This window comes from Semicossyphus pulcher, unplaced genomic scaffold (genome assembly GCF_022749685.1).
Source record: "Semicossyphus pulcher isolate SPU_LCO1_2020_fin unplaced genomic scaffold, fSemPul1.0.p SCAF_27, whole genome shotgun sequence".
In the NCBI taxonomy this organism is placed as follows: domain Eukaryota; kingdom Metazoa; phylum Chordata; class Actinopteri; order Labriformes; family Labridae; genus Semicossyphus; species Semicossyphus pulcher.
This window is the reverse complement of record NW_027211701.1, coordinates 2,567,255-2,573,647: the sequence shown is the minus strand read 5'-3', so window position 1 is coordinate 2,573,647 and position 6,393 is coordinate 2,567,255. Positions and strand designations below refer to the sequence as shown.

General features: G+C 37.4%; 1 protein-coding gene across 1 annotated transcript; it reads left to right on the top strand.

The window, feature by feature from the left end:
• The first annotated feature begins 1,312 nt into the window (after positions 1–1,312).
• Positions 1,313–6,211, top strand: pold4 (DNA polymerase delta 4, accessory subunit). Its single transcript, XM_069676964.1, has 5 exons — positions 1,313–1,401; positions 2,706–2,827; positions 2,982–3,065; positions 4,759–4,870; positions 5,938–6,211. The coding sequence occupies exons 2-5, from the start codon at positions 2,716–2,718 to the stop codon at positions 5,960–5,962; spliced, it is 333 nt and encodes a 110-aa protein (XP_069533065.1). The 5' UTR covers positions 1,313–1,401; positions 2,706–2,715; the 3' UTR covers positions 5,963–6,211.
• The last annotated feature ends 182 nt before the right edge of the window (positions 6,212–6,393 follow it).

Here is a 6,393-nt window from a genome sequence, read left to right as displayed (position 1 = left end):
TTTATAACTGTATCCTTTTGCTGTTGCATACAAAACAATAACACCATTTTCAGTGAATGTAGCACATAATGAAGGTTTTCTGTCAGCATATTGTTGCTTTTTTTGTTCCCTGTTGTATTTTACAATAAAGTGGCCTTTGTTAAGTTGTCTTACTGTGTAAAAAGACAGAAAAACACTCTAAGAGCCATCCCTCGCTTTTGATGTTAACACACAGATAAGAAGAAAATGGTATTCCTCTTCTGCAACATTTTAAGCATGGCTGCACGCGCGCACACACACACACACACACACACACACACACACACACACACTCCTTAAATTCAATTATACAGTAAGTGATCTCTTTGAAAAGGAATATAAGGGAGACACAGAGAAGGAAATACAAGGAAGAAGCTGAAGAACAGTTCAAAGAGATTTGTATTGATTTTGATATAACAACCTAAGCGAGAGCGGGAGACAGGGGGCGGAGGGGCAGTACTGTCCTCAAAATACAGATGTGCTGGAAATTTCTTGTCTTTCTGAATTCATGTAGCCTCATGCTCACCTCTTGCTGTATGTGCTCTTTTTCCATTTAATCTTTGTATTCAAGTTGGTTTAGGACTGTGTTAAGTGACAAACAATTATTTTTTATATTATTTGTCATTTTGTTGCTATGGTCAGTTCTGTTGAACATCTCCTTTGGAGTTGAAGCTGAGGTGAAGGCACAAAGTCATATCAAGGTCATATTTATCTTTCAAATTTGCCATGTTTTTCTAAGATTAGATAATTAAAGTTAAGATAATCCTTTATTGATTGATTGATAATCCTTTTTTCTTACTCCACAACTGATTAGGAAGCACTTCACCAAAGACTGTTAGTTAGTTATTTTATTTAGAGATTAATTAAAAAGTCTTTTTTTTCTCTCTTCCACTCACAACACCACACCCATCCCACACTGAAGTTATTTGATTAATATAATCGAACTTTCAAATAAACTTTACTTTATTCACAGTGTTTTATTTATTTATTTATTTATTTATTTATTTAAGTGAATAAATTATTTTGTGTGTTTTTCTGTTTTATTCATGCATTATAAATGGTTTCATTGTGGGGTTTTTATGTTTCTGTAAAGCAATTTGTAACACTTGTTTGTAAGTGATATGCATATTATTATTATTCTTATTATTAACATAATTTGTTATTATTGTTATAATTATCATTACTATTGCCCAAAGTAGTTCACTGCTGTTATACATAAATACAAACGGCAGGCGGCAGCAAAGATACAAACGGTCTCGAGTCTACCGTTACAGGAAACAGAAGAAGAAGACGTCGCCGTCATTGTTTGGATCGAGTTGTTTTGCAGCAGACTGAATGAAAGGAAATATATTTTGACAGAGATTTAGTTGTTTTAATAAAGAGGTAAGTTCTACGCACTGACAGATGTAATAGGATAAGAACATAGGACAAAACAACTTCAGCTTAATGCTGAACTTAAAATCGCCTGTAGCGTATTATAGAACATTGATCAATCTTGCAGCTTGGACCTACTTTAGCTCTTCTGTATGTTTTGAATCAGTAAGTACGTCTGAAATTATCTCGATGAACGTTAATGGAGACATAACTGTCAAGTTGTAATAAGTTGCCATTTTGACGTAACACACGTCCTTCCATCGAACAACAGCATGATGAAGTGAAAGAAGAAGAAAGGAGTGGCAGAACAGGCGAAGCACCGATATACAAATCAATAACTTTTGTTCACATTCACGGTGACATTATGTATATTTGTTTGTGCCGAATTTACTATGAAATCCAGATCCGCTAAGTTATTGATAAGTGACCTCACTGGTATGTACAGTATATTTGTCCGAGGAAAGTCAATATAAAGCAACAGATTCTTACATTGAATTTGGTGTGACTTAACGAGATAGTATCTTGGGACGAGGTAAGAATCATTCTCATCTCGTAATTTTAAACGTTTTCGTTTTTATACTTTTTATGTCGAAATAAACGATCAACGCTGTATCTGTAACACAGTTAAATGTTATTGAGCAATTATTCAGATAATATTTTGAACCTGCTTCAAACAAACAATTTCCTGTTAGTGTTTAAAGAGGAGTTTTATTTTGAAAAGTACAAAACCAGAAGTAGTATAGCCTTTGCCCAGACATGTTCAGCTACGATCTAAACGCTACAAGGAAAAAAACGTATATTTATGTGTGTTTAATGCTTTGAAACTTTATAATTGCCAAGTTGTACAAAGTCCTATGTCTTTGTCTCGTATGTCTTATTTTTACTATTTACCTAAACTGAAACTTTGATGTTGTTGCCTCGGAAAGAGATTTAAATAAAATGTGAGACCAGCAGCAGTATGTGACCCTGCTGACGAGGCTGCAACTAAATGCCTCTTAATGCTAAATTCCATTTGTTTTTTAATACATGCATATTACTTTATTGTTAAATCATCTCTACACACAGCAAGGTGATATAACTGGGTTTAAGTTGGTTTATCGTGTGGTGTCGTTAAATAAAGGATTTGGCAGAGGCACTCCCACTGAACTGATGATAGGATGAAACTTGGAATTTGAAAGATAATTAAATAACATCCTTTCAAAAAAAAAATTCTTTCTATGAAGTGAGAAGGAACACTTAATAATTAAGGCTCAAATCTGCAATGAAGGCTCCATGATCAGTAAGTGAATTAATTATGTGTTTGTCTGTTCTAGATAAGTCATCATGACGACCAAGCACGGATTAATAACTGATTCATTTAAGGTGGTGAAGAAAGCGAGGAGGGGGGGCAAACGAGAGAAGAGGCCCTCTCCTCCTCCTCCTCCTCCACAGAAAGGTGAGCAGCACGGCCATGTTGTATGTTCTGTGTTGTAAATATTTTTAGATTTAAAGTTTTAAATGTCATTTTCTTCATGTTGATTTCAGTTTTCAGTAATAATTTGTTGTACCATACTGTGGTAGTGATTTGATTCTCTCTTTGCTCGGAGCAGAAGCTGAAACCAAATCAGTCCGAGAGGAGGAGCTGCAGCAGCTCCGACAGTTTGATCTGGACTGGAGATTTGGACCCTGCACAGGTAACATTCACACTCACAATTTCAAACTTCAATATAATACTAATAAAAAACATAAAATAAAAATGATACTCGACACCTGTTTCGTTACCACGAAAACAAAAATCCTAGGAACAAAAAATGAGGTGATTTTCTTGTTTGTCACTCTGCTCTGCTCCCTGTCTATCTTTCTGCTCCCTGTCTATCTCTCTGCTCTGCTCTCTGTCTGTGTCTCTGCTCTGCTCCCTGTCTGTCTCTCTGCTCCCTGTCTATTAGAGATGTCAACTCTCGTTCACTTCAGTGACCCGGATCTTCGGATCTCGTTCAGCTGAACGATTCGTTCATTACATTCGTTCACCAGGTCGTTCAGTGACATTTCCGGTTTACCCGTAACTCACTCACTCTCACTCGTTCATGAACGATACGGCTCCCATTGCATTACTGGTCTTCTTGTTCAATCATCACAATATAACAGTTACTTCGCCCAACTATATTAAAAAGAAAATATAATATTTCTATAAAAATAAACATTCATGTGTTATCTCATCTTGCTGTTGTGTCAGTTTATTTTTGAGCTGTTGTAATACCGTTTCTAGTATTGTACTTTACTTTATTTCTTTATTTCAGACACATAAGTCCATATCTGTACTCGTGCTAACATCAATCAGTCTGGTTTTCTAAAAGAAGTGGGGAGCCGCGAGAGGAGCCAAGTGAACGAAAGGAACGAATTTGATGCATGAAAGTGAACGGATCATTCCGTTCACTGAAAAGATTCGTTCTTTTTGAACGAATCGTTCAGGACCGAAACATCTCTACTGTCTATCTCTCTGCTCTGCTCTCTGTCTGTCTCTCTGCTCTGCTCCCTGTCTATCTCTTTGCTTTGCTCTGCTCTCTGTCTGTCTGCAACAGACACTGTCATAACTTCTGCATCTCTATGAGACGTGAAAGTGGCGTCACAAAACGTCTTCATGTGTCGTTCTGTGAGTGAGAACAGTCCGCTGTGTCGTTGCTGTATCAGAGCTCCAGGTGTGACGGAGGGCGGAGCAGACAGACACACAGTCGACTTCGGCCTATAAAACTAATCACTGTCCCTTCCTGCGGGGTTGTACAGAGGTGTAGGCATGTTAGTTTGTTGTTTAACCGCTGTGGAACAATCAGAAAAGAATTGCTTATTTCTCTGTTTTGCTGCTTTATTTACAGCGCTCGCTCTCTTGTCTCTGTCGCTCCACCACAGCTGCTCTCGCTCTCTTTTGCTTGCAGCAGCTTCGGCCTGAAATTGTTGAAGTTGTGTTTTAGGGCAAATTTGCCTTTTTTGATGAAAAAACATCAACTAAACTCCAGGGAGTAAAATGATGATGCTTCATAAATCTGTGGAGGAAACCACAGACATGTTCTTGTTTCCTGTTTCCTTCCTGACATCTTGATGCACAGAACAGTATTTTTTTCTTTATGTTTGGGTCTGCTCTTTAGGGGAGCTTTAAAGTTATATGATTCTATAATGTGATTATTAAGCAGTTTTTTTGGCATTGCATATTTTATATATTTGCATCATATATGATTGTATTGTAATATCGTATATTTAGAATTTGAACTCTTTCCCCCTGAGAGGCTCACTCAGGATAAAAAGTGAAAGCTTATGTTGTCTTATATTTCTTCAAAAGCAGGTTTTAATCCCACAGAAAACTGAATCATTGATCATGCTGTCTCTCTCTTTCAGGTATCAGCCGGCTGCAGAGGTGGGAGAGAGCAAAACTTCACGGCCTGAACCCACCTGAGGAGATCAGAGACCTGTTGCTTCTAACAGACACTGACCCTGAGTACAACCAGAGGTAACACACACAGACACACTTTTCTCTGGAGCAGCATTGTTTGTGGTGTATCTGAAAATACCACGCATCAACACCTAAACTGTGTTACAGCCACACAAAAACACAGGTTACTTTGGCAAAACATCAGGACACAAACAAATAAAATCATTGCAGAAGGATGACGATTTGAAATTCTGGTCATTTCAAACCTGGGTGCTATTTTATCCGTTTTGGTGTTTAGTAGATTCAAACCATTTTGAAGTTGCTCCAGTAGATTGCTACAGCCAGCGGCTGTAAAACAGGCTGTAATGGCAAAGTACGCCCTCTGAAGGTTCTTGTTTTTCCACTGACAGGCTCAGATCGTTACTCTTAGTGTCTGACAACATTACAGAGAAGGATGATTCCTTTAAACAGAAACAGACATTACATCACTTGTCAAAGACACCAGACTCCATTTATAAAAACAGTAATTTTACAAAAAGGAACACAGGGGTTGATTGTCCTACTGCTGCCCAACTGGTTAGTTTGTGTTATTGTGTGACTTTGGTATTTTAAAAAGGTAGGTTTGAATCCCTCGCAGTGTTTCTGTAACACACTTAGACACAAACTAACTGAACTTTTAAGAAAGCCATAAACAACATCAACTCCAGTGTTCTGTGCGGTAAAATCACTGTTTTTGTAAATGGAATCTGGTGGATGATGATGTTACAGTTGTTTCTGCTTAAAGAAATCTCTTCCTCTGTAACAAAAAGGTCTATCTCTGTAGGGATCCTTTCTGTAATGTTGTCAGACACTTAGAATAACAATCTGAGCCTGTCAGTGACAAAAACAAGAACTTTCAGTAGACTTAATTTGATTTGCAACATTTGCCCATAAGGATTAAATTGCAGCAGCTACAGACTGTTTGGCAGCTGCAGGCTGAAGTAATCTGCTGAAGCACTTTTGAGACTTGTTGTACTTCCAAGTCATTTGGATGCTAAAATATATAAAACATTAAAAAACAGAATTCCCCTTTAAGTGCAGTAGTTGAATTAATGTTCTTAGTTACATTTCACCACATGGTAATGTTCTTTTTCTTTATCTTTCAGCTTATGGAGCGAATATCCTTTGTGAGGAAGGCATCACAAGAGAAAGAAAAGTGACTCCAGACTCCAACAAAAGTCAAAGTGATTTATAACCTCTGACCCTACTCCACCAGTGTGTATCAGAGGGATTTACCTTTTATCCTTTAACCCTCTAAAAAAAGCAGGTGAGGAGGAATACGTCTTTCAGGATGGAGACACGTTAAAACATCATAGTTGTGTTTCTGATTTATTTCTGTTTTTCATTGACGTTTTTAATAAAAAAACATTTGTACCAGAACACTTTCTTGTGATGTTAAATGAGGGAGGGTTTGCAGACTGTTACACATTCACATAATTGACTCCCCTGTTGTCTGCACACTGACACACATTTGCTTTAGTCTTTTTATAACTGACCTAACTGAAGACAGATGCTGTGTTTTATTCTGAACTTAACAATATACATGAGGGAGAGAATGTGTG

Coding starts and splice junctions, on each gene's coding strand:
- pold4 (XM_069676964.1), top strand. CDS start 2,716: ATGACGACCAAGCACGGATTAATAACTGATTCATTTAAGGTGGTGAAG. Junction 3,066..4,758: donor GAGATTTGGACCCTGCACAG/GTAACATTCACA, acceptor TCTCTCTTTCAG/GTATCAGCCGGCTGCAGAGG. Junction 4,871..5,937: donor GACCCTGAGTACAACCAGAG/GTAACACACACA, acceptor TTTATCTTTCAG/CTTATGGAGCGAATATCCTT.